General features: G+C 36.2%; 1 protein-coding gene across 1 annotated transcript; it reads right to left on the bottom strand.

Moving 5' to 3' along the window:
• Nucleotides 1-878: 878 nt before the first annotated feature.
• LOC135157680 (USP6 N-terminal-like protein) lies at nt 879-24,292 on the bottom strand. Its single transcript, XM_064114092.1, has 5 exons — nt 24,132-24,292; nt 23,435-23,551; nt 21,818-21,966; nt 13,845-13,901; nt 879-7,329 (listed from the first exon to the last, which is right to left on the bottom strand). Exons 1-5 carry the CDS (start codon nt 24,262-24,264, stop codon nt 6,361-6,363), a joined length of 1,425 nt encoding a protein of 474 aa, XP_063970162.1. The 5' UTR covers nt 24,265-24,292; the 3' UTR covers nt 879-6,360.
• Between the last annotated feature and the right edge of the window lie 1,885 nt (nt 24,293-26,177).

Genomic DNA, 26,177 nt, shown 5'->3' on the forward strand with positions numbered 1-26,177 from the left:
TCATTACAAGTATCACCACCAATATCACGTCTATATTTGATGATATTCCTCTCTAATATTCTTTTGCTTTTCATCATTTCCACCACCTTCCTCCTTCATCTTCTCATGTGGGCGTGTCGTGGTCTAGTGGTTCTTACTATCGCCTTTCAGAGGGTCATATGTTCAAATCCTAGCCATGGCGTGTTTTCCTTCAATAAGAAATTTATCCATACTGTGCTGCACTCGATCCAGGTTAGGTGAATGGGTACCCGGCAGAACTGATTCCTTGCATGCACCGAGCGCCGGTGATGGTAGCTCGAGCTAAAGCCGGGGTAATAATAGCAAGCGCTTTGTATCCTCAGGCAAAAAGCACTATATAAATCCAGCTAGTATTTTATTATTATAATAACCATCATCATAACCATGGCCATCATGATGCTCCTCTTCATCATCACCATCCTCGTCATCATGATCATTATCATTATGATCATCCTCATCATCGTAATTGTCATCTTTGTCATCATCACCACCATCCTCATCATTATGGCCATTGTCATTATCATCATCACTATCATCATTATCATCAACACCTTCGCAAACACTATCATCACGATTATAATCATCCTCATCACCATCATCTTCATCAACATCATCATAATCTTCTTCTTCATCATCATCTTCGTCATCAACAACATCATCATCACCACCATCCTCTTCATCATCATCATCATCATCATCACCATCATCATCTTCATCATCATCTTCATCATCATAATCATCACTATTACCAGCATACTATGGTAATTGTCAACATCTACAAATGATCATCACCACTACAGTATCTCTGTTTTAACATTAATAAACCAACAACAACAACAAAAACATGTAGACAGTTGAAATCTTTATCTATCCCACATATATTACTCTAAATCTTCAAACATAATAAGAATAATAACAATAATCATCATCATCAGTATCATAATGCAAAGACATTCACAGTGTATAATAATGTACATTATTTCATGATAAAAGGGGTTTATACACCTCCAAGTGGCTTTCATTCTAGCAGTAAAACACCACTCCAAACCGGTATACCAAAGATAATTATTGTCATCCTGCACGCAGAATACCTCACAGATTCTCGAAAATAAAAACATCTTTAATTCACATAGCGACTCCGCAGCCATATTTACATGCAAATCATAGAAGCAAATAACAGCAACAAAAATAAAAAATAAAAATTATGCGTTCTCAATTTGAGAATTAATTCCAATCCAAACATTTACATGACTCAAAATCAAATATTCCTATGTAAATAAAGTAACATATTTTCTACTTTTTCTCCACAGACATAGGTACATAATTACAATGAAAGCATACAAGTGGCTGGAAAAAAAAGAGATAAATATGCATTTATAAATCAGGTAAAAGACAAAAGCAATAGAAGCATAATTCATAAAAACACTCAGAAGCTGTATTGCTAGAGTTGTCCTGAAAATATCAATAATAATTGTTTCAACATTACTTTAATTTCATTCATGGCAAAATATGGCTTTGCAGGCAATCAGAGATATATAGAGAGGAACAGCAAACTTGGAAAATTAGAGTTATTTCTCACAAGATTTTGACTAAATTAGCAGATGATATATAGGATTGGGTGGGTTGATGATGGAGATGTACATGTATATGAGTTTTAGATGGTTAACAAGAAATGTAGGATGAACATGATCAGGACAAACGTAGAGACTGAAAAATTGACTAAAAGATAGATTAGTATTTCAATGATTAAAGAAGAGACAAAATAGATAGATGGATGGATATAGAAAAGATAGATGGGTGGCTAGATGGATAGTAAGAAAGATAGATAGATAGAGAGAGAGAGATAGATAGATAGATAGATAGATGGGTATACAGAAGAAAAACAAGTCAGGGAGACCGATTAGAAAATAACGTACATAGTAAAAGATAAACAGTACATGCTGGACAGAAACGAGATATCAAAAGGAAGAAAAGATATTTGAAAATAAACTACCATGAAATTTGTCTCATTAAACTTTTGAAAAAGAGATATATTTGTCCTAAAATAGATAAGGAACACAGGAGCCTACACATCTAGCCCGTCCAGAAGAAATATGATGTCACTTGTGAATTTAAGAAAATAATGACCAAGATTAATCATGAATTTAAATCCCCACAGTAAGAAATTAAAACTGAAAACATAAAAAATATAAAGAGGTACATGTACACTATATAGATCAACATGTAAATAACTGCTGAAAACAAATGCTTTACTGTATAAATTCAGGTCAAATATTGTTTCAAACATATAACAACTAACCTATTCATGAAGCAACAGAAAATGCTCAGGTATATTCCATAATATTCTCCTCACTTTATGCTCGACTCATATAATTACATTCAACTAATAAAAATTTGAATACAACATATATAATTAAAGTAAATCATACACAAATGTACAAATACAAATACAAAACACATGAAACACAACATTTCACTGATGTTACACTTTCTTCACAATGATACATAATTATTCTAAATCTGCATGGAAAATATATCAAATAAAAAATAAACTTGAACATTCCAACATCAATAAAATAAAGAGAAAAATGCATTTTTTTTTTAAATGTCAACAATCCACTTCCAAATTATTTACTACTGCATTTGCTTCAAAAGCTTGAAATTACTCCACTATTACAACTTAACCATGGTAAATATAACTCATAGCACTGATGGGGATGATTAGACTTATAGCTCAAGCCCAGCACACACCATGCCACAAGATTACACTAAGATCCTATCGCAACAGAATAGCAGAGTGTGCGCCAACCTGCAACGCACTTCCATTGCGATCCGATTTGTTGCAAAAGAAACGCACACCAAATCTTAGACATCTGACTGCGTCCTGTGATTCTTCGTGATTTTGAGCGAATCAGATTTGTCCTAAACCATGACCTCACGGCCAATTTGCTGAGCTACATGTACTGCAGTGCAGACAACATACGCATAAAAGAGGAGGCGCTATAGAGATGCAGCGCATTGCAGATCTGTAGTAATGTGTGTGCTGGTCTGCGATTCGATTGCACCGAGATGCAATTGGCAACTTGTTTTGCAGTCGGATCAGCAAATTGAATCGCATAGTGTGCGCTAGGCTTTATTTGAGTCAATTAGTGTGATTGACAACTTTACAGCTAGAGTTTTCATTTTCCTGTCAGAATGTTGACAGATATCTTTCAGAGATGGCATTATGTTCACACTTTAAATGGACGACGCCACCATAGGTAATACTATAACAGCAATGAGTAAAACTCTTAAAAATAATGCCAGGGCTACGCCAAGACTGAAAAAAAGAGTCGGCCCCCACTTCTTCGGAATACTACGATTCATTTCCTCCATCAATATCGATGAGAAAGATAAATTCAATATTCATTTGTAACCAAAAACTTGTTCCATAAAAGTTCAGTTCGTACTCGTATAACCTGTTTCCTCCATTGTGTTTCATCATTCACCATTCATCTTGTCCTTGAAAGATATTAATGTGTAGGGCATATATGAGTTCCCAACGGACATCCCCATCAACGATTTCAGCCGTGCAAGGAATACCACCACCTGTATTTCAGCTCTGCTAAAAATCTTAAAGATTTTACCTTTAAGCAAAGAGGCATTATCATTTACAGTGTGTTTTCAGTGTAACAAAGCTTGTTACACCTTATACTCCTCAAATCTTAAAATATAAGGCCTTACCTGCTGAAAATAATAAAATAAAAACATTTTTTATATGATAACATAATTTTGATTGGCGCATATATTCTTTTTTTAATGAGAGCGCCGTTAAAAACCAATCAACAACAACAAATTAAAGCTAGTTATTCCAACAATAATTGCTGTTGAAAGCAAAATCACCATCTCAGATCCCTTTGCTTGAAGGTGTCCTAAACAGGTTGTTAGCCTCAAGCTCACAGTCCACTGCTGTTCCTATCTTAATATGTTTGTTGATGTTTTCTTATTACAGAGATAACATTCACATCCTCAGGACACATACATCTTTTTAACACTTACACTGTTTTCAGGCTCTTCCTCCAGAGAGAACACACTCCACATCAAATTTAAGAAAATATGACTTACCGCCTTTTTGTTCTATAATCACGCCACTCTGATCAAATACAAAACAAATATTATTGCAATCCTAAATTACAATTTACATTTACACATGTACACAACCTTCTCAGAAGTTCCAATTAAAACAAATTTGTTACTTATATCAAAATAAATCTAATGATATAAAATTATATTTCATATACAATAAAATACTAAAACCTGTAAGTGCAAAATGATTGTGTAGAACCCTACATGGATACTGGTAAAAGTAAAATCCATCTTACTTCCCTAAAAAGAAAGCCACAAAGCACTAGATAATTTATTGCCACACTTATGCAATATTCAAATTACTTTATAGCTCTAATGACTAAAATGTGCACTACCAGATGGGAAAAAGAAGAAATTAAAAATGTATTCCAATTTAAAAGCTGGGATAATAAGATAAATGCAATAATAAGCGTTGAAAGCCATGCGCTTATATCGTATCATATTTGAATCAATCCAATTTAGTTCAACCCTCATAAAAGTAAAAAGAAAAAGAATTATAAAAAAAAATTGTAGCAAATTGATGCTGCCGCTTTGAAACATGTTAAAAACTTGATATGAAATTCAGAACTGTTCAACCATTGGATAACAGGCAACTAATTAATACATGAACATTTGATTTCGACAGAATGTATACATTAATACCCAAACAACCCACATCAAATGACATGTATGGGAATAGGTAAGGAAACAGGAAAGGGAAATTGAAGATTTTCCTACATATCGCTGTACATAAAATGAAAATTGACAACAATCAATATTTGCCATGAAAATATTATAAAACCAATGTATTAAAAACATTGATATACACCTATGGCACAAACATACATGTAGAGTCCTATATCAAATGGTTCTTATAAAAAATTCAGAAATAGGGTAGAAATGTTCTCCTCTATCTAATAAATATACAATATGTACACTGATAGTTTTGCACTTGAAATAAGGATACTCCAAACATGTACATGGTACAAAAAAAGAGACACACATGAAAATGAGTGTGTGGGTCTACGTAATTTGACATAGACCGGTAAACAGCCCTTCTCTTTCCTATGGGTACCTTTCTGAGGGCTAAATTTGGTCAGAAATTAAAACACCACTCTCTTTCTTTGGTTATACATGTATATGGAGTGGTGCAAATATGGTAACACCAAGTAATAAGTAGTTGCAAAAGAATAGAGTTAATATGCAAGAAACAGCTCTTAAATATCATAAAATATGAACTCTCCAGTATTGAATGATAGTATTGATAAAGACAAACACTATTTTATTGGTAACCTAATGATGGGTAACTGATAAAAGATGCATTATTGTAGCATCCATTAATATAAAAGTTAAATGCAAACGATATGTTCGGGGAAAAAAGTGATAATAGTTAATAGAATTAAGGAAGAAAAATCAAGTGTGGCTACGCACTAAAGATTTATTGGGTATACATGCCAAGCCAACAACTTTTTGTATAATCATTTATACTATTCCTTGTTAATATGAGTGGTAAGTTTGTGTTAAAGCATGTTTTTGGAATATTGTGTTTGTACAATTATCAGAGGTTTCTGTTTTAATCTCCATTAGGGCATGTATGTGAATTAACCAAACTGCTTGGTTCAATTACAATAGTTTTTCTTTTAAACAGAAAATTAATTTGGCAATAATTCACCAATCAATAAATCAATATATTGATCTATGTAATTTTGAGAGAATTCATGATTTTGTTTTATTTCCATGTTTTATGTATTTTGAACAAGATGATCACTTTTTCATATAAATATGAAAAGTTTAGCGCTCATTATTGATATGTCAGCCGTTGATCATTTAAACTACCAAATTTTCAAAACATATTTTGATTTCCATCTGCAAAATTCAAACTTACTGATTTCTTGCAGATAAAGAGCTTGTACTGTACCTTGAGGTATATTCTTACAATGTATTTCTTCAAACCACTTAGAAATGTTTAACACCTTTTAAAAGAGGCACAAGATGTCACCTATTGCTGCAGATATTTGCATTTTGTATATGGAGGTGACTTATGACCATTGACCCTCATGGATTACACTACTTTTAACAAGCAATGCTCTGACTATATCTAATTTAATATTGTTCCTACATATTATTCTGGATGTTACACACTAGTTGGTCCTCTTTTACATTCCATCCTCTCCCATCCTCCAGTTTGACCTTTGATGACCTTTGAGCTTTGACATTTGACCCGAACCGGAGAGGTTTTCAGATATAGGTGACCTGTGAATGAAAGTATTGAACGCCATTGATGGGACTGGCTGGCTTGCGTGTTGGTGATGTCCGCACAGGGGAGACACCTGCAGGTCGAGCTGAAGCGGATGCTGCTGCTGCTCCGGGACTACGGCTGGGGCTAAAGCTCGGTTGCGACTGTGACCCTTCCCACGACGTCCTCTTCTGATATTGGATGGATGTCTTCTGTACTTCGAAGGACTGCAGGTTACCCAGGCTGGTGGGTTTGGTTGGGGGCGGAGGAGAGCTCAGCTGCGAAGAGGTTCCTGGAGCCTGTCCAGGCTCTGGGTAGGTCTTGAAGTTTGAGGAAGTATTGCCAATTTCAGTGCTTGCCGCTTGATCCAACCCTTGCGACATCCCCGTCACTCGGGGATCGTTCGTCACTCCGGTCACATAGAACATCCCGTCCTTCGCGTGAGCCGTTGGCGTTCCAACGGCTTCCAAAGACTCCTCCATGCTCTGCTCATAATGCGCATTGTAATAAACGTCCACATTATCGTAGAGGGACAGCCTTCGCTCACTGAGGTCAGTATGGGCGGGGCTAGACGGGGGCAAACTCTGAGGGCGCTCATTAAGTGGAGATGCCTTCCCCGATCTCAGGGTGCCCTTCTCATTATTAGAGTTCTGCCTCCTGTACGTAACGTCCACACCGGACATGTCCTGGTAGGGGAACCCTTCGACAAACTCGCGACCCGTCGGTGTCAAATCGTTATTGCGACTGCTGCCGGGTTCCGACCTTGCGGGGGATCCGCCGCTGTTCTTAATGGCTTGCGTGCCCGAAGAACGAGCCGAGTATTGGCTTTCAAAGGAAGTCACACTGCTGTAGTAACTCTCTTCTGGTTTGCGTTTGTCCGGGGAGGTATTCTGAGATGTGCCGTTTGAAGCTGAAACAATGGTACTAGTAGGAGTCGGTGGTTGGGAAGATGATGATGTTGACTGGGTAACCTGATAAAATGAAGAAAAAAAAAATAAGAATTCTTAGAAAGTGACATTCCCATGACGCAACACATCCACCTTGCAGAAATAATCACAAAACAATGAAGATATCTCTTTTCAGAAAGTGACATATCACCACACACCAATCAGTAACAACATATAAAGTCAACTCCACTTTAATTCCATTTTTCCTATCGTACAGACTGGATCCAATCTTAAGAAAAACATGAGAATAATTCACAACATTGTGATTGATTCTTACTGTTTTCTAAGAGAGATGTATTGAATAATTCCATAAACTTGGATCATATGCATGAATTGGAAATATACAACATCATTTGACAAGAAAATGGAAGAACTTGTAATACAACACAAATATGATGTGACATTTTGAAGTGAACTGTGAACTGGTAAAGAGCACTATTGACGTGCAGTGGTGACATTGCACTAATTGCTCAGACCTAAAAGGAAAATGAACAATATATAAAGGACAAAGTGCTTAAAATGGGTGTTCCTGATGAAATGAAAGAGAACGACCCTCTGCTCTTGATGCTGTGGAAATGAAGCTGAAAGTAAAACGAGGAAAAGGAAATATTCCTTTTTTGCTGTGATATTTTGTGATTTCAGTTTGCTCGATCTCCGTGAAATTTTCAGTTTTCTGCATCACAAAAAACCCAGGATTTCAATCAGGAATTCTCGCTCAGTCATACCCAAAGAATTTCAGAACAAAGTAAATATGTTGTCAAATGTCCATCATGACAAAGAACAACAAATTCTTTGTCAAAAATTGATGAATCAAAACAGCATTCTAGTCCTTGATTATGGATAATACCTCAGTCACATTTGCTCTATGGTGGTCGTCCAGCGAGTCAAAACAGCTGCTTTATTCATTTATATTCAAACCACCAATATGTAGCTAATACAACAAATGCTGAAACAGCCGTTTTCGACTCGCCGTACGGCCGCCGAAGAGCAAATGTGATTCGGGTATTAACGATACATTTCCAAGTTTACATCAGCTCTGAAACTAGGAAAAAAACTGCTGTTACTGTTCACCAGATTTCAAAAAACATCTTTGAGTTGCTCCTTGTCATTTGACAAATACCCTGGCCTTGAATACTCTGTACGTTGCTGAGTGAAAATGCCTGTGGATACTCACACAAAATACCGGTAATGGAACCGTCAAACCTTGCTTGTTATAATATCAATTTTTCTATATCTTTTTGATCTCTTCAGAAAATGAACAAGGAATACTTGGTACTAATGTATTGATTCAGGGATATTATTACATCAGGGGCAAGTTTCACAAAAACTATCTTTGACTGAAATTGTGTTTAATGATACAAGGTCATCCCCATGTCACAAATTTTAAAGGGTTTAAAAAAATTACCAGCGTATGGGCCCCCACACTGTCTTCAACCAAAACAAATAAAATTGAAGCAGAATGCATGCTTCTGATTGGTTGGTAATGAAGTTGTGATTGATTTTTTAATATTGCATTTAAGCACATCCATTTGTGAAACAGGGTCAAGTTCCTGTAAATAAGCAATGGGTGTGATCAACAGGGTGGAATTGCAATGAAAAGAAAGATGAAGGAATGAGAGTGTTATTCAAAATATACATGTACAGCAGAGAGTTTTGTGATAATTTCCCTCTATATATATATTTTTAGGGGGGCGCTGAGAAAGCTCCCCATATTTTTTTCATCCAGTACATCAAAGCTATCGGCGTGTTTCTACAGAGAATCATTAAAAAAACGATTTATCTTTACCGGAATCGAACAACCGTATCGTCCTTAAACAACCTGTTTCTAGAGAGCGAATAATCCGATTAACTCGCATTCTGCGTCGCATATAAACAGATTAACACGGCAATAACCACCTCCCAGAGGTGGTTATGAGAAACCGTATTTATCAATAAACCGCATCAAGTCTGTTTCTATAGGGAAGTTTTTCAAAATTCTGGATACCTACGCGGGTAAAACCGTTCAACGATTCTCTGTAGAAACACGCCGAATGACTTACTATAACGCATACTTGTACATGATGCAGCATTTCAAAATTGTCAAGATGCAGATATAAAATCCATGCAAGTTAACTGTATGATGCATTCAAGCTTATCACGCTAATAAAGTATTAATATTCTACACCATTGTACATTATAGGCAAGCTCTCCAAAACTGATACAATTACAAAAGTCTTTTTTCCTATCAGGCTGTACTAAATCAGTACAAAAGCATCACTTTCCTTTTCATATTTCTTGCATGCTAACCATACAGAACTGATTTAGAATTATGTTATCATCTACATGTATACATGTATTATGCAAATCTAAATGAGTGCAGGAGCCAGGGGGCATACATATTTTATTTCTAGCAGTGGTATAATACAAATGTCAAACATGCAATATTAGACTTCTTTTGTGAGGCTTTTTTATTCTACTTTATAAAAATAGATCAAAATTTGTTTTGAATGAAAGGGTGGAATACATTGAACAATATGGATGTATTTGAATGACTTGTGCTATTTTCAGTCCAATACATCCTTAAATCCCAGCACACACAATGCGATGCAATTACACTAGGACTAGACTGGAACAAAGTTGCCAATCGCAAATCCAGCGCGCGACAATGGCAAAGGTCCGATGGTCCCAGACCAGAAAAAATTGCTGTCAGGCCAGTGACTTTTCACAAATAGCCAGATTTACTGGTCCGACATGACCAGTAAAAAATATATCAAACTTTCTCCTCTTTTGTAAATTATGAAAATGGCTCTGGCATCTTTAAGAAATTGGCTCTCCAAAATTGAGACATGGCTCTCAAGGATAATGTTGTGTGTGTTTGTTTTTTATTTTTTTTTGGGGGGGAATAAAAGCAATAAAAGCCAGCAAAATAAACTCAAAGCCTTTTTTGTGTTTTTCTTTATTTTGGAGGACCAGTTAATTTTAGGTTCGGACCAGTAAAAAATGGAAAAACTGGGTATCTATCTACTGGTCAGACATGAAAAGGTTTGACAAGTAGAAAAAAAGGGTTATAGTGGAGCCGTGGCAAATCAGTGCAATTGCAATGCAGGCCAGCGCACACATTGCAACAGCTCTACAGCGCACTGCATCTCATGGCGCCTTTGACACGTCAGATGTCTGAGATTTGGTTTGCATTCCTACTGCAACAAAGCGGGTCACAGCTGCAGCACGTTGTAGGCTGGCGCACACTCGGTGATTCTGTTGCTATCGGATCTTGGTGCAGTAGCGTCGCATAGTGTGTGCTGGGCTTAAAAGGCAAATGAATGAATGTATTTGTGATATGAATGGCATATAAATATTCACTTTGCATTCATGATGTGACAGCATATTGCCTACGATTTTCCGGGCATAATGATTAATTAAAAATCAAATATTTAAATACCGATTATATCATTCTACAAATTTTTCACCCACACAAGAATCTTGGCAAAAGATCCAGAGTTTTTACAAAAATACTGGCTTTGGTTCTTAGAAATTCTTTTAGTTATCATTTCCCCGTATTTCTTCTAAAAATGAAAGCTATGAAATGAATGACCTTGATTTTTTCATCATAGTATGTACTACACGTATGCAATAACACGTATGCATGTGTATGATATGGAGTGCATAGTATCAGTCTAGGCGAGGTGGTGTTACGTGTGTGTAATGAAACTTGATGTTTTTTCACTGTTTTGTTTTAGTAGGATGACACTGCTAAGCATGCTGGACCCCTCATTATAAATTCAGAAATTCAAGCTTGAGTATTTATTCTCTCTTTATGGCACATCAAGTCAATTGAATAATCTCCAGACAGTTTTCAAGATTTTGCTGATATATTCAATGATCATATAATGATCACAAGAATATAGCGTCACCCCACACGGAGAATGAATAATCTTTTCAAAATGTCAATCTGTTGCTAGGAGTCATGCACTGGGCTGGCACCAGTTGGCGCCAGTTGGTTCCAGTTTGCGCCAATGCAAAGCGGCTGTGGCGTGCAGTGGCTCAAATTGCTTCCCAACTGGCACGTGGTGGCGCGTAACAGCGACCAAAATTTCAAAATGTTTGGGAGGCAGTTTGAGCAACTGCACGCCGCTAGGCACCTTACTGACGACACTAGGCACCATAACTGCTTTGCATTGGCGCGAACTGGAACCATCTGGCGCCAGCCCTGTGGACTCCTAGCATAACCTTATTAGAAGAGTGTAACATGTACGACTGCTCAAGCCTGAATTACAGAACTTTGTGAGGAGGCAAGGGGTGGGGATAATGTGGGTTAGATCATTCCTGTTTCGTGCGTGCGAACGGTTTAGTTGCGACCTCTCACCTCTTTGAAAGTGACGTTCTTGGGTTTAGCAGGAGGAATAGGTTTAGTCTACCAAAACAAGAAGGTTAGATATTTAGCACATCAAAAACACAACACACAAGTACTGAAATCAGACATATACATGTAATGATAGTAGACGGTTTCAACACAGATTAATAACCACTTCATGCAATCACATAGAGCAATCATGGCCTGTTTCATAAAACTTATTATAATAACAAATTAGCAATGACAGTTAAAAGCTACTGAAATCATTCAATCTGATTGGCTGATAATAAATTTGTTGTCATAACCAATCTTTATGAAACAGGACCCTGAACAGCATATTGTATTCCATGAAGGAATTTCGACATAGATTTTCAGTGCAAACTGCTACTACATGTAGTTGCTGAAATCCTTGCAACTGATTAGTTGGGAGCAACTTTGTTTGTGAAATCATTGATAAATTGTGAAGTGCTTTGAGCAGTCATAGATTGATAAAGCGCTGTACAGTGCGTCCCAGAAAAAAAGAAACCGAGATTTAGCAATGATTTATCATAATTTAATCACAAATACAATAGACAAATGACCTACCAATGTAAAGCTTAGAATCTCCTCTTTTATCTGATATTACTTAGATTATTCCTCATTCACGCATGATTGAGCAAAAACAATTTGAAGAAAGGATACCAAAAACTCATTTGGCGGGGGGTATCTGAATTTTAAAAAGAAAATCACATGCCTAAAAAGTTCAATATCTGCTCTTTAATTTGATACCTTAATCACAAAAAATGGTCAAGAAGTAAAAAAGTTACGTTCCCTCGAAACAATGCTAGTATTTCCATAATTTCATTAAATAAACGTGTTTTCACCGGTTTCCCACAGAAGCTATCGCATGGTTAACAAAAGACTTCATGCATGGCTGATCGTCAACAAAACGGAGTGTCAAGTGAGTTTGAACGCTAGCCTGTAAAACCTCTTCATTTTATGAAATTATTGAAATTCAAGCCTTATTTCAAATAACCAGAACTTTCCTAGTTCTTGACCATTTTCTGTAATTGAGGTATCAAATCAAAGAGCAGATATTGAACTTTTTAGAAATGTGGTTTTTTTTTTAAACCCAGATACAGCCCGCCAAATGACTTTTTGGTATCCCCTCTTCAAATTGTTTTTGCTCACTCATGCGTGAATGAGAAATAATCTAAGTAATTTCAGATGAAAGAGGAGATTCTAAGCTTTAAAATGGTAGGTCATTTGTCTATTCTATTTGTGATTAAGTTATGATAAATCATCGCTAAATCTCGGTTTCGTTTTTTTCTGGGACGCACTGTATAAAAGCAAATTATTATTATTATCATGAGGGTAACATAATTTTTTTAAAGGCCTAAAAAAAGAAGATCAATACATTTGTTCCTCAGTATAAAACCTTAAACTTCAAGACCTCTATCCGGTATTAAAATGAAAAAGTCTTGGGTGTGCCTCTATTCTTGCACATACTTTTATTTCTGAGTAAAGATTTTGATAAAGAAAACTAACATCATTTCTCATTTTGTATGGTCAAATAATTTAAAAAGTTCTACTATAAAGCTAGGCTGGTTGTCAGAGCTCAAATGGTGAGAATAACATTTGCTGTTTTTAACGTAACATTTTAGGCAACCCACAATCAAACCAATCATAACTATTTACACAGCGGTGCTAGAGAGAAAGGGAGGAAGAGAGAGAGAGGGGGGGAAAGGAAACTAAAACAAAAGAATATTTCAAAATTATCAATAAAGAACACAACTGAAAGAGCAAATTGGATTGAAACCAATGTGTTGAAAGTACAGAGCAAGTACATGTGTATATTAATATTAACAGAATCTTCATAAACCATATTTAACACAATTAGCATGAGTAAAAGTATGTTTAAACATTTATAGAAAAGTTTGGAAAGAATATTTATTCAACTGAAATCTTAGTTATTTCTTACATACCATCTCCGCCTCATGATACATTTCTATCTCAATTATGAGATCAAGATTTGAAACTTATAATTTTAATGTCATTATGATATATTCCAAGCTTTTCATGCAAATAAAGAAGCAAGATCAGAGGCTTGCCAAACAGAAAATAAGCAGCGAGTGCAAAGATCAAACTCAGAAACATACACATATACTATACAAGCTTATTTTAGATTAATTTCCATATTAGAAATTACGACACCTGGCAACATGCTCACCTGATTTCGTTTGTCTTTTTCGGACGTGTGGGGTTGAGGAACGGAGGGAGATTGGGACTAGAGGACAAACAGACATTAAAAAAAAACAAGACAAAGATACAAGCAGACAAACAGCATTTTCATGCAAAATTTTGTTAGCTTTTTCCTCAACAGCAACATGTAAATTACTTAAGACTAAAGCATCACTATCTCTAGAGAGAAACAAACTTGCTCAGACTTTCTTTGCAAAGGGAATTCTTTTTATTAGACTTTTTTTCCTTTTTGGGTCAGTTTAACACAGACTCATTTTCTCTCTCTCTCTCTTTCTCTATCTCTCTCCCGTGTTCAGACTGTTACCAGAGGGGAGGGGAAAGTCCTAATCCTTTATAGATTTCTCATAAGTTTTGTCTGAGCATTCAAGAAAAACAATCTCCCTTATCCTCTCTCAAAGATTCTAGAACAAGTTTTGGAGGAGAGAGCAATCATTTGGCTATCAATTGATAGGGTGCAGCAGATTGAATGCGCCCTTATTAGGAATGTGGTGTAGGTGTGTTATACCATTCACGTCTGTTACAACATCACATTACCCCACTAAATACAATTTGAAGTGTGAAAAGTCGGATGTACATGTAAGAAATATGATAAGGTTGAGACGATACAAGAGAGATTATCCCCTCCCCTCGAACAACACTGCAAAAACACCAGTATCTATATCGGTCCACACCAGAGAAGCGTTGAAACAACACCAGTTAAGAATCAAACCGATATTGGTTTAACACTAATTGGTAATGCTTATTAAATGCCAAATTGGTGTTTATAGCCTTATGCCAAATCAGTGTTGTTTTAACACCTCTCTGATGTGGACTGAATAGATACCAGGCTGGTGTTAAATTAACACCAGTGTTTTTGCAGTGAATAGTCTACAGGGTCCCTTCCTCTCTCTTCCTCTCTCTCTTTTCGTCTCTCTCTTTGATTATGTCATTAGGCACAATCAATTTTGCACTGTACTAATTGCACCTTCTTGTTCATGCACTGCACTATTAATTGTTCCTAGGAATGTGCGCTCTATCATTAGAAATCTTTATCAGCAGTAACTTTTTATATAGAAGCTTCCTGAGGAAAAAATTATGGACACCTAATCAATCATAAGTCTTACAAATCAACTGCACCTTTGCACTCAATTTGCAGGCCTGCTTTTTTAAACTAGAAATTCAAATTGATTTGCTATAGTTGAATTTGATCTTCAATCAAAAATTTGCAGAAGAAATTTGCAGTGGATTGCAACTTTTTTCGGCAACGCTCCATTAGATATTAAAACAAATCTATCAATTACTAGTATTTCTTTTTAAAAATGCAAGCAGCCAAAACAATACAACAAAAACAGACATGCGAAAACCAAGATTATGTGTCATAATTAGAGTTATTATATTAAAATTGTTGTCCAAAATCATACCAATGCAACTCTCTATATTCCAAGGATTTAAATCAATCCAAATCAGCTGTGATAATAGTGATCAACTGAATATCAGATTTAAAACATGTTGATTTAAATATAACTCTAAGAGATTTCGATTCAAATCTTTTGAGATTTAAAGATTGAATCTAAATCTAAAATTCAACTGGTCACTATTCACAGTCAATCTTCATTTATTTGAAATCATTGAAATCTAGAAAGTCTTCACTCATCAGGATCTTTAATAAAGCTTTTGCAAAAAAAATGACATAAAAACATTTCATTCTTTCAAAATAAAGCAAGCTGAGAAAAAAATAGTTATTTCACATAAGCTCATGACTACTGACAAGTATGTTGACATATCCACAAAACATACTCCAGCCCGGTAGACCATCAAGATATGCCCAAAAGACAAAATCTCCAATAATTGCTCTGCCGGGAATGTTTCTTGACTTGACCATACTCTGAGCAAATGGTACCGATCATATTGCTATCACAACAAATAATGTATCAGAAATAATTTAGCCTATGGTTATTTCTTTATTCAGTGAATTCATATTTATTTGCATTCATGTTTCAGGTTTCTCTTAACATGCAGCAACAGAGATACACAGAAGCAGAAATTTTTAGCAATGTGGGGCTCATGAAAGAAACAAGAATTAAACCACTAGAGCTCTCAAGAATATTTCCCTTTTTTCTTCTTGTCACTGTGGCATGTAATTCTAATGAACAAATTATTGGAGAACAATCTGCTATAATTCACTTCAATGGTGGTGTAAACAGGGGTGTGAGTGGTCAAAAATAAAAAGATCTGAAAAAAGCTGAAGAGTGTTGAAAAAGTCTGAAATAGAAAGAGCTCCCATACTTTTTGTACAGAGGAAGGCCAAAAAATAAGCTGAAATTAAGCTGAAAATCAAAACAAAAAAAATCTGAAATAAGATAAAAATCTGAACTCTCACACCCCTGTGTAAAATACCAATGACTGTTCAACTTTGTGTGATTGTGCAAAATTTTTCATTCTGTCAAAGAAAGGCATTCTATTAAACTCAAACTTGCCTCATTTAAAAGATTGATTATTGTTTTACCTCAATCAAAGTCTCATGCCATTGCACTGATACATATTGGATATTTGTACAATCCCATGTTACACTGATCCAACAAATCTAAATCTAACAAAAGCATTTCCCTGAAAAGGTTACTCTTTTTCACTGAATAAATGTCAAGGATTAGAGGAGCTCATGCTTCAAGTCTGTCACAGTGTAAATTGCCATGGAACAATTTCCACATTTTAAGTACGGTAGGCAGCCATCAGAGGAGATATGTCAGGCAAACCCTCAAAACATCAATTATATAACAGACAATGGACAATATTTAGCCAAAAAAACAAGCACCAATCTACATGATTGCCTATTTTATTTTGTTGTAACTTTGCATTTAATATGGGGATGGGTATTCAATAATCATGTATATGTATAAGATGTAGCAAGGCAACAACGAAAAAAAAAAATTGTTCGCAAGTACTGATTTTTCTTAAACCTATTTTATGTTACTAAATAGGTTCATTATTACGTCATGAAATAATCGCTAGAGGGTATTCATTTGTCTCGCAATCTACTAAATTGACTACCGTATTGACTACCGTATCAGATAATTTTCGTCACTTGATAAAGAGTTGCAGCGGCACTCGAAAGCTCGTGAACTTGTAAGCTAGTGAACACTTTTTGCGAGAGTGATCACGAATTTCCTAGAAAGCTAGTGAACACTTTTTGCGAGAGTGATCACGAATTTCCTTGTTGACCATAGTAGATTGCGAGACAAATGAATACCCTCTAGCGACTATTTTATGTTTCTATCATAAGTACATGGAAGAAGAATCTAATCTACATGTATTTTTAAGTAGTGAAAACTACATGCATATGCGCATACATTCGTAATTCCGAAGCTTCGTTATTCCGAAGGTTCGGATATTCCGAAGGTTCGTTATTCCAAAGGTTCGTATTTCCGAAGGTTCGTAATTCCGACGGTTCGTAAGTCCGAAAACGAAATGAGGTTCGTAATTCCGAAGGTTCGTGAGTCCGAAAACGAAATGAGGTTCGTAATTCCGAAGGTTCGTTAGTCCGAAAACGAAATGATTAACGAACCTTATTTCGTTTTCGGACTAACGAACCTTCGGAACAACGAACCTTTTTTCGTTTACGGATTAACAAACATTCGGAACAACGAACCTTATTTCTTTTCGAATTATCGAACCTTTGGAATAACGCCACAAAGGTTCAGATTAACAAACCCTTTTACGTTTTCGGATTAACGAACATCGAGGTATAGGCAATTTACGTGTTTCGGAATTACGAACCTTCGGAATAAAGAACCTTCGGAATTAAGAACCTTCAGAATTACGAAGTGTAACCATGCATATGTACCTACATCATTTATCAGGTCATATTTCAGGATAGCTTTGCTCAAAGTTGGGGGTATGAAATACATGTACATGCAGCAATGAAAGGGTATGCTACGATGCAACTATTCAAAAGCAAGAAACTGGTATTGCCTCAATTCCAGCATTCTCTTGTTTCGAATTCCTCATTTTATCCCCCGAACAATTACAAAATCACAATACTCTTGGTGCACAGGCAAAGACCCCTTACTGATAATTTACTGGAAACCTAGATTGCATCTTCTAACAGAGAAACCCATTTGTCTAATTGATGGTACAGTACAAGATCCCAACTGACTTTTTGGTGTCATATTCCTGACCTCTACATGTTTGGACAATGACCCCTTAATTCAATCTCCCCTCCCCAATCCTCTTTACCTCCACCTTTGCGAATGGAAATTTAAAAAAAAAATTGTGTGTAAGGAGCAACGTGTATTCTCTCTACTTCAGTTCTCGAGGACTCTTCCAATTCTCAATTATTTTCTTGTGATCATGCATTCTGAGACATGTGCCTTTGTGGATATTGCCTATTTTGGAGTATTTGGGGTAATTTTCAAAGTCTTTGGTTGGACTTTAATTTCTTACGTATTTTGACGGTCACTGAAAAATTACCAGCAGGCACCGATTAAATTTTTTTTTTAATCACAACTTAGGCCTGTTAGAATCCATGAGTCCCACCACCTACATACCACACACATTTAAAAATACAGTGCGTCCCAGAAAAAAGGAAACCCAAATTCCCACATTTTTTCTTGAAAGGCAAAAGTCATGATATTTCATTTACATCATCATACAATTCGATCATTTCTCTACATTTTGATATGTGACCAAACCTTCATGCATTAATGAGCAAGACGAGTTTGAAATTTTAATGTCAAAATCAGGTTGCGCAGAAAAATTTGAATAGATCGGTTCGTGATACGACAACTGTGCTTATTCGATGATTGGCTCATTAGCATTTCATTTGTATGCTTTGTTAAGTTTCTCTCACTGATCCCTGAGATAAGAGTGGATTCAGATTCACATGTGAGTTTCAGCGCAAATTGTTTTTATAGGACTCAATATTTATTGTTTGTAATCTGTTCTGCATGAATGATTTGCTTAACTGTTGGTCTCAAATTATAGATGAGATATCACTCTTACCATAAGTAACAAATTCATAGTAAAAACATGTTTAATAATTGTGAAATTTATCTTTGAAGATGGGTTTCCTTTTTTGTGAGACGCACTGTATAACAAAAATAAAATAGAACCTATGGTTTAAAGATAAAACACATTAATCAATTCATTAAAAATTATTCCATTCTTTTGATAACCACAGGCCTGTTTAACATTAAGCTTAGTAATCATCGTAAAACACTTTTAACAACTGATTGCATCAGGTGCAATCCATCGTGAAAATCAATAACCTTTATGTTAAAGAAACCCAGAAAAACTTCTTTCCTGAATAATATACAAAGAAATTATTTGGCAATATATATATATATACATGTATGTATGTATCAAATATAATCCTATACACGAACATAATCCTCTGAAGTATATATACAAAATATACATGTACAAAACCTTACTCAATAATGAGCTCCCTTAATAGTTTAGTAAATACAAGTAAGTCACAATCAAATAAATGTAAATAATCCACAAATGTACATGATCAGCTTATAAAATAACATGACCTAGTATATGTGATAAAAACAGCATCTCCGTATAGATGGGAAAATATGCGAATAATCAAATAATTACTGTCTAGTCATATTTATAGTGTACAAGACATGATTAAACAAGTGAATTATATATATATATATATATATATATATTTCAAGTGCAACATCCAAAAGTGATTTCAGGTAAATTTACACAATATATATCATTATAACTGATTGTGCTTTGCGGGTAAAATGTAAATAAATCCATGAATACCTATATAACCTGAAACAAAATGATGTCATACAATGGAAATTAGAGCTCTAAAATGGATAGGGTATACCTAAATATCTGTCTATACATGTGTACATGTATATTTTGTTAATTGTTGTATTTCTGGGAGGAAGTATTTGCTGTTTAAAGAAATACAATTAAGTGAAATGCAGTTCTTAATTGCTTCAATTTGCCACATGCATTCATAAGTCTTGATACATGTAATGGTACATAGCAATTTTCCGCATGAAAAATAAAATATGCAATACCGGTATATAAACTAAGAGTAATAACATGTACATGTATGACCTATTTCAAGTTTTCCTGAATTGTATCAATATGTGTATACTAGAAAACGATACAACAAACAAACTTGTTTTTAATGTTACACTGTACTGTTCTAATTCAGGATTTTAGCCTATTTGCCATGCTCTTCTCTCCATCATTACAACAACTCCTTTTGGTGGAGAGAATAATGGAAGTTTTTGCGGTAAACACCATGGCCCGTATTCTGAAGTTGGGTTTAACTCAGACCATGGTCTATAAACTCTGTGTTAATATTATGGGAGCCTAAATCTAAAATATTCTGCTTATATTGTATATTTTTCATATTTACTATTTTGTTTGATTTTGCTTTCATATTGAAGAAAATATGTCAGTTCTCATTCTGAGACAATTATAAATTATTTGAGTGCCATAAGAGTTAATAAAATGAACATATCATAATAGAGATTTGTGCCACAATTGACTCTCCATAGAGTCCATAGCCTACATGTATGTATGTAGTCCTGAAAAGGATTGTTTGTTATCTGTTTTGGTTGTTGAGAGCTCTTAAAAGAACTGTTATCCACGTTTCCACCGCATGTTCTCAGAATGACGACCAGAACACGCTGGTCGAAACGTCGGTAACAGTTCTTTTAAGAGCTATCAATCAGCCAAGAATGATAACAAACTGTCCTTGTCAGGACTACATACATGGAGTTTACCGCAAAAACTTCCATTATTACTCCCTTTGGAGCCAGGAATCTCCATGATAGCACCATTCTTTAATGCGATGTTGAAGAACGCCTGAATATCTATATAGCGCCATCTACAGTTGAAACTGAGCCAATGAAGCAATTTATAGTCCTTTGCAATATGATTACATCTACATTATTGTAAAGTGAATTCTGGGGAGCGTTTCATGAAACAAATAATGCTTTTCATAACTCTTTGTTGTACATGTAAGCTAGTGAAATCCTTGCATCTGATTAGCTCAGAGCAAAATTTTAGAGTGAAAATCACAGACACGATGCTTTATGAAAACCTCCCCTGTTCTACATGTATTAAAGTCATGTGACTTCCAACTAAGCTGCATTAAGAATATAAGTATATGCGAGATAAAAATGAAGAATTACATGTATGATTGCAAGATATCAATGACTGATCTTCATTTGGACATTTGACCCAACGGCAGTTGCTCCTTTGGAAAAACTGCTCATTAAACCTTGATCACTAATCACTTAATCCTTCCATTATTCTCAAACAAAAGGCTATTGTCAAATCACTTGAGTAACCTCAACCCCTCAGAGAAATTTGAGAAAGGAGCAATTGTCCACTCAGCAAATGTTTGGGGAGCATTTTCATGAAATTATTTTCACTGAATATTGATACAAGCTACCAAAATCCTTGCATCTGATTGGCTCAGAGCAAATTTGTCCATGAAAATCACTTACTATTTCATTCATGAAACACTCCCTTGGGTCCCGTAACACAAGGTTAGCGATTGATCCTACGCTTGATTTTCATGATTGATTGTACATTGTAGTCAATGCAATCAATCGTAGAAAAATGTTCTACAATCATTGCTAAGCTTTGTGTTACGGGCCCTCTGGTCACTACCGCTTCACTGTACCTACACTTCTCACTACATCATTGCAGCTACTGTCTATATGATGAAATACATTGTATATTCTATAACAGAGCTTTGTACACAAGCTATCCATCAAGTCCACATGCATGCGTATGAGCTTTTCACAACAAAACAAGCTGAATACTCCACAAACCACCAAAACGTCCACCACATTAAGCACAGGAATTCATGCAATGTTCATATCTCAATCCTCGCAAGGGAAGGTTGAGGGGGATCTACTAGGATTGGGAAGCTACACTATGACATGCACAGCATGCTGGTTAGCGTTGTGTTACCTGTTTACTGGTGCCATTGCTGACTGGCATGGGCGTTCGTAGCCCCGTGGCTTGGCCTATCGACGGTTGCCGTGACAGTCCGAAGGGGAGGATGGGGTTCTCATTTTGCTTAGCGGGCGGGGGCACCAGTAGCTTTGAGCGTTTCAGTTCTGGAATGAGAGACAAACACGAATGCAGAAGAGATTAAAGTGAAATCGATGAGAATGTTTCTAAACTGCAGAAGCCTTTGCCATACGAACCTGCTCAGGGACAGTTCCACATAATATGTATGTCCCATCCCTTACATGTATATGTGGGACATTCCTGTAAAAATTGTCTCATGAAACTTGTATAGCTCTCAAATTATCGTGGCTTGGGTAGTTCATGGAGTACAGAAAGAATGGAGAAAAACGTGTATTCATTCTTACCTGGGCCCGGGGGCCGTTTCATAACATTGTTCGTAAGTTAAGAGCAACTTTAAGAACGACTGGTGAACCTTTCTTACGCACTAAACTATCGCCAATGAACATTTTGGTGTATATCATTTTCCACAATAAAGGATCACCAGTCGTTCTTAAAGTCGCTCTTTATGAAACGGCCTCCTGGTCTTACATGGGGTTGTGATTGATTTTTTCAACCTCAAGTCCTCAACTACATGGAAAGCCATCAACGTCGTAATTTTTCCTACAGGAAATTGGCACAATGTTCTTTGTAATCAAAGAGGAAACACACCAAATGGTCAAGAAAATGATGAATGTACATGTATGAGCATGCATTATATCTAGAATACAATCTAAACAAACATGCATTTTAGAAGTTGGCGTTGATGATTTCCATAGCTGTGGATGATCGGATCAATTGCAACTCTCTGTAAGATGGGGCCCTGATGTCGTCCCCTGGAAGCCATCAATGACTTCATCCTGCCTCCAACCAACAGCATGCTAAAGCTGAACTCATCTTAAATTAAAGTATAGAAGAACTAAATATCTTTTAACCTAAAGACATTCTCTCCCGATATCGCCCGACATTAATGTCCTTATCATCCCTCCAACCAAAGACATGTTTTATCTCCCAGAGAACAAGGTACAGGAGTGCTCAAAGGCTCTTTCCCTGGAGACATCCTTTTAACTGATATCCATTTCAGTAGGACACTAAAACCTTTGTCACTCTGACCAAAGGCAAGCTTACTGTACCTCCTGGACGACAAGGCTATGAAGACCTCAAAGGCTCTTTACATGAAGACTTCCTTGCCTCATATCCCTTTCAGGACATTAACAATTTCGTCTCTCCGACCAAAGGCCTCCCCTAGATCAAGAACTCAATGGCTCTCTTTCTGGAGACATCCTTATACCTGATATCTCTTTCAGGACATCGACAACTTTGTCTTTCTGACGAAAGGCAAGCTTACCTGACATCCCCTGGTAGGGTCCATGCCTTGAGTAAGGCAAAGAAGAACTTGATAGCTCTTTATTTCATGTACATGTATATATTGTTTTCTGTATTTATTACCTGATATCCCCCTACAGCAGGGCATCTACATGTATGACCTCATTGTCCCTATAACCAAATTCAATGACAAACTGCTCTCCTAACCACTTGAGTTCCTTGAAGGCAAGGAACTCCAGAGCTCTTTCTTACCTGATATCCCCTCCTGTAAGGCATCTATGACCTCATCGTCCCTGTAACCAAAGTCAAGGACCAACTGCTCCTGTAGGTACCTTACGACCATCTCCATGTCCTTCTTGATCATCACTCCTGGGTAACAAAAAAAGGGAAAAACTTAAAGCACAATGTCATTGCTTTTCATGGGGATTTTGACACAATTTGGATATATATCACCCAGAGTAGTACCAGATTTATGACTAACAGATGCTATGTAAATGCCACTGGATATTGCCTTATGGTAATGTCATTAGCTAACTTTTCATGGCCCGGACGGCTGCCCGAGGTTAAAGCAGGCTTGGCTAGGAATTTGTTTGTCCGTCCGTTCATCCTTCCATTCATCCACTCAACCCTCCATCCATCTATCCATCCTTTCATTCATCCACTCAACCATCCATCTATCCATACCTTCATTCCTCCTTCCCTCCATCCATCCACTCATCCACCTTTCCATCCATCCACCCATCCATCCATCTATCAACCCTTTCATTCATCCACTCAACCATCCATCTATCCATACCTTCATTCCTCCTTCCATCCACCCACCCACCCACCCATCCATCCACCCATCCATCCACCCACCCATCCACTCATCCACCCATCCACCAACCCATCCATCCATTTCACCACCGCATCCATTCCATCCATCCACCCACCCTCCATCCATACTCACTTCTGTGTAGTTTCATAAGGGTATACGCCATTGATATGAGTATTTTATCTCCTTCCAGCATGAATATATCCCACAGTCTTAGTGTGAGAGGGAACGGGACTCTATCCAAGAAACATTGAAAGAACCACTTCATTGAGTACAGACTCGTGTGGATCTCCAATCGGTCCTACAACAAAAAAAGAATTCAAAGATAAAACAATGAAGTAGCAGCAAATGATTATTTCATGAGAAAGTCTCCAATCGGTCCTACAACAAAAAAAGAATTCAAAGATAAAACAATGAAGTAGCAGCAAATGATTATTTCATGAGAAAGTCTCCAATCGGTCCTACAACAAAAAAGGAATTTAAAGATAAAACAATGAAGTAGCAGCAAATGATTATTTCATGAGAAAGTCTCCAATCGGTCCTACAACAAAAAAGGAATTTAAAGATAAAACAATGAAGTAGCAGCAAATGATTATTTCATGAGAAAGTCTCCAATCGGTCCTACAACAAAAAAGGAATTTAAAGATAAAACAATGAAGTAGCAGCAAATGATTATTTCATGAGAAAGTCTCCAATCGGTCCTACAACAAAAAAGAAATTTTAAGACAAAACAATGAAGTTGCAGCAAATGATTATTTCATGAAAGTCTTTAAAATCAAGATTAATTATCATCAAAGATCTAGATCTGGTACAATAACATAACCTTATCTTTGTGTAATCATGAAATCCTAGCTGAAAGTTGACAACACTTATAATCACTAACACAGAAAAGCATATGTGGGACACTGTAATAATATTGCTTGGAAAAATACCCGGCCTGTACTTGTGTCATAAATGGTAACTATAAAACCAAGCATTTATGAGCTGTTCTGAAAGAAAATTAAATTTAAAGATACGCTGTTGTAATGCCCTAGTAACAATATGCATTCGCCAATTAATAACCAGGAAGAGTCAAATAACTAGAATACTACTGAAGCGTATCCCTAATGTTGGTCAAATATCTCAAGGTCGAAAGCTTTAGTGACATAAAACTACATGTACACTTGTGCTCAAAGGTAAGTGAAGCCCGCCACAAAATGCACTCCTTCATGCTGAGTGTCAAATGTAGACAACAACAGTAAAACGTTCGGCGAGCACAAAGAAACAAACCTTATTGAATCACCCGACTTCAGAATAAAACATGGCAGAACTTGAATACTTTTAAATACGTTCATTTTCTGGTGAAGGTTCAGTAACTTTTGAGCACCACTGTTTACTAATAGTACATTTGATCTCTGGTCGTTGTCCAAGTAATCCAAAATAAAACACTTACTATATTGTATAACTAAGGAAAAGAATACATCCTGCTTTTAACTCCTTAATTAAAGGTAAATTGTGTCATTGGTTTATTTCAAAACTTTCTTTTAAATTTCACTCTTTGCTTTCCACAATATTCATAAACAAGTTCTGAGTCCATACAATGTATTGCATTGGCCAGAAAGAACTGTTTTTATTCTCAAAAAAATATATAAAGATGAGAAGATTTGCCGAGTGAGCTTTTTTTATATTTATTTTTTGAACTAACATAAAAAATGAAGAGCGCCACCTTGAGACCAAATGACATCAATAACTGCTCATGAATATTCATATATCTAGCTCTCGCCTCTGCGCGAGTCTCAATCAAGTGCAGTGCCGATGCACGGTACGGACGCATGGACGGGTACGGAGTCTGTACACCGTGAATGCACGGGTTTCTTTCCCGGTTTCTATTGCATTTCGTAGAAAGCGTGTACATTGAAAACAAAGTCTGACGGCTTTTTCCTTGCTTTTATCTTTGCTTCGTTGATCTGTATTGTTTCTCGATTTCTCCAGGGTATGGAGGGAGGGAGAACGGTGCTTGCGAAAGCGAGAGAAAGGGCCATATTCTTATTTATTATATTTTTCTAGTTTTTTATATGTATTTTTGTTTTGTTTCCGATTCACTGAATTGTTATCATTTTCTTCAGGTTCTGTATTTTGATTTGTTCATTATTATCACGTGTAGTAATATACGTTGTAATTTCTTAATTGTTTAAATAATAG

This window comes from Lytechinus pictus, chromosome 19 (assembly GCF_037042905.1).
Source record: "Lytechinus pictus isolate F3 Inbred chromosome 19, Lp3.0, whole genome shotgun sequence".
In the NCBI taxonomy this organism is placed as follows: domain Eukaryota; kingdom Metazoa; phylum Echinodermata; class Echinoidea; order Temnopleuroida; family Toxopneustidae; genus Lytechinus; species Lytechinus pictus.